Source organism: Trichechus manatus, unplaced genomic scaffold (assembly GCF_000243295.1).
Source record: "Trichechus manatus latirostris isolate Lorelei unplaced genomic scaffold, TriManLat1.0 scaffold00138, whole genome shotgun sequence".
Classification (NCBI taxonomy): domain Eukaryota; kingdom Metazoa; phylum Chordata; class Mammalia; order Sirenia; family Trichechidae; genus Trichechus; species Trichechus manatus.
The window spans coordinates 7214491-7217198 of NW_004444074.1; the positions used below are offsets into that span (position 1 = coordinate 7214491).

Consider the following 2708-nt stretch of genomic DNA (forward strand, 5'->3'; position numbering starts at 1 on the left):
GGTACAAATACAATGTTTTGAGTGCTTTCTGTGTGCCAGTTAAAGTCCAGTTCTATAATACCATCTCTTATATACAGATGAAGAGACTGAGTGTCAGAGAGAGAACATGCAGAAGGTCAGGTAGCTATTATAGTAAAGTGAGATAGCTGGGATTTGAACCCAGTATACGTGAGGCCAAAGCCACCCTCTACTCCCCTTTAGTGCCTTTCCAAGAGGGACAGTAGGGGACCCAAAGACACCTAGGTTTTGAGTGCTTCCAGAGGCCTGGAAAAGACAGCTATTCTTGAGTGGAGCCCTATGGCAGGTGAGGTTCTAGCCCCGCCCCTTGTGATCCAACAGAGGCCCTAGAGACCAGACCAAGTTCTTTGGGTCCTGGGGACTCCCTCACATCCCAGTTCCTGATCAGGGAAAGAGGGCAACAAAGCCTTGTGAAGAATGGATAAGCATGGTGAGTGGGACTGGAGGCAGGGAGAGTGCAAGGACAGGGCCTCTTGACTCCAGCTTCGGTTAACCAACCCATCATCATGGCAACCCCAGAGTAGAAGTCCAGCCTTTTCTAAGTTACCCATCCATGTAGCTATAAGCCCTCTCCCTGAATATTCTTTTTTTTTTTTTTAAATTCAGCTTTAGGTGAAAGTTTACAGCTCAAGTTAATTTCTCGTACAAAAACTTGTACACGTTGTTATGTGACATTAGTTGCAGTCCCTACAATGTGACAGCACACTCCCTCTTTCCATCCCAGGTTTCTTGTGTCCATTCAACCAGTTCCTGTCCCTTCCTGCATTCTTATCCTGGCTCTGGACAGGAGCCACCCATTTGGTCTCATGTATCTGATTGAACTAAGAAGCACACTCCTCACGAGTATTATTTTATGTTTTATAGTCCAGTTTAATCTTTATCTGAAGAGTGGGCTTTGGGAATGGTTTTAGTTCTGGGTTAACAGAGTATTCGGGGGCCATAGTTTCGGGAGTTCCTCCAGTCTCTGTCAGATCATTAAGTCTGCTCTTTTTACGTGAATTTGAGTTCCGCTCAACACTATTCTCCTGCTCCATCCGGAACTGTCTGTTGTGTTCCCTGTCAGGTTGGTCATTGGTGGTAGCCGGGCACCATCTAGTTCTTCTGGTCTCGGGCTGATGGAGTCTCTGGTTTTTGTCTTTTAGGCTAGTATTTTCCTTGTGTCTTTGGTGTTCTTCATTCTCCTTTACTCCAAGTGGGTTGGGACCAAATGATGCATCTTAGATGGCTGCTCGCAAGCTTTTAAGACCCCAGATGCCACTCACCAAAGTGGGATGCAGAACATTTTCTTAATAAACTTTGTTATGCCAGTTGACCTAGATGTCCCCAGAAAACTATGGTCCCCAGGCCCTAGCCCCAGCTACTCTGTCCCTCAAAGTGGTTGTGTTCAGGAAACTTCTTTTGGTTTAGTCCAGTTGTGCTGACTTCCCCTGTATTGTGTGATGTCCTTCCCTTCACAGAAGATGATTCGTGTCTACTATCTAGTGAATTCCCCTCTCCCTCCCTCCCCACCCTCATAACCATCAAAGAATGCTTTATTCTGTGTTTAAACCTTTTCTTGATTTCTTATAATAGTAGTCTCATACAATATTTGTCCTTTTGTGACTGACTAATTTCACTCAGTATAATGCCCTCCAGATTCATCCATGTTGTGAGATGTTTCCCATATTCATCATTGTTCTTTATCATTGTGTAGTATTCCAGTGTGTGCATGTACTATAATTTGTTTATCCATTCTTCTGTTGATGGGCACCTAGGTTTTTTCCATCTTTTTGCTATTGTGAACAGTACTGCAGTGAACATGAGGTGTGCATATATCTATTCATGTGACGGCTGTTATTTCTCTAGGATATATTCCAAGGAGTGGGATTGCTGGATCATGTGATACTTCTATTTCTAGCTTTTAAAGGAAGCACCAAATCGTTTTCCAAAGTGGTCGTACCATTTTACATTCCCAGCAGCAGTGCATAAGTGTTCCAGTCTCTCCACAACCTCTCCAACATTTATTATGTTGTGTTTTTTGGATTAGTGCCAGCTTTGTTGGGGTGAGATGGTATCTCATTGTAGTCTTGATTTCCATTTCTCTAACAGCTAATGATCATGAGCATTTCCTCACGTATCTGTTAGCCTCCTGAATGTCTTCTTTGGTGAAGTGTCTGCTCAGATCCTTTGCCCATTTTTTATTTGGATTGTTTGTCTTTGTGGTTGAGGTTTTGCAGTATCTTGTAGATTTTAGCGATTAGATGCTGATCGGATTTGTTGTAGCTAAAAATTTTTTTCCTAGTCTGTAGGTTGTCTTTGTACTCTTTTAGTGAAGTCTTTTGATGAACAGAAGTGTTTGATTTTTAGGAGCTCCCAGTTATCTGGTTTCTCTTCTGGTATTTGTGCATTGTTAGTAATGTTTTGTGTTCTATTTATGCCATGTATTAGGGTTCCTAGTGTTGTCCCTATTTTTTGTTCCATGATCTTTATTGTTTTAGATTTTATATTTAGGTCTTTGATACATTTTGAGTTAGTTTTCGTGCACGGTGTGAGGTATGGATCTTGTTTAGTTTTTTTGCAGATGAATATCCAGTTATGCCAGCACCAGTTGTTAAAGAGACTGTCTTTTCCCCATTTAATAGACTTTGGGCCTTTGTCAAATATCAGCTGCTCATAGGTGGATGAATTTATGTCTGGATTCTCAATTCTGT

At 42.0% G+C, this 2708-nt stretch overlaps 1 protein-coding gene across 1 annotated transcript in view; it reads left to right on the forward strand.

Annotated features, from left to right (window-relative positions):
- The first annotated feature begins 435 nt into the window (after window positions 1-435).
- CUNH17orf50 (chromosome unknown C17orf50 homolog) overlaps window positions 436-2708 on the forward strand; it is a 6031-nt gene continuing 3758 nt past the window's right edge. Inside the window, exon 1 of the mRNA XM_004385460.1 lies at window positions 436-448. Coding sequence (XP_004385517.1) covers window positions 436-448 — 13 coding nt within the window. The remainder of the gene's footprint in view (window positions 449-2708) is intronic.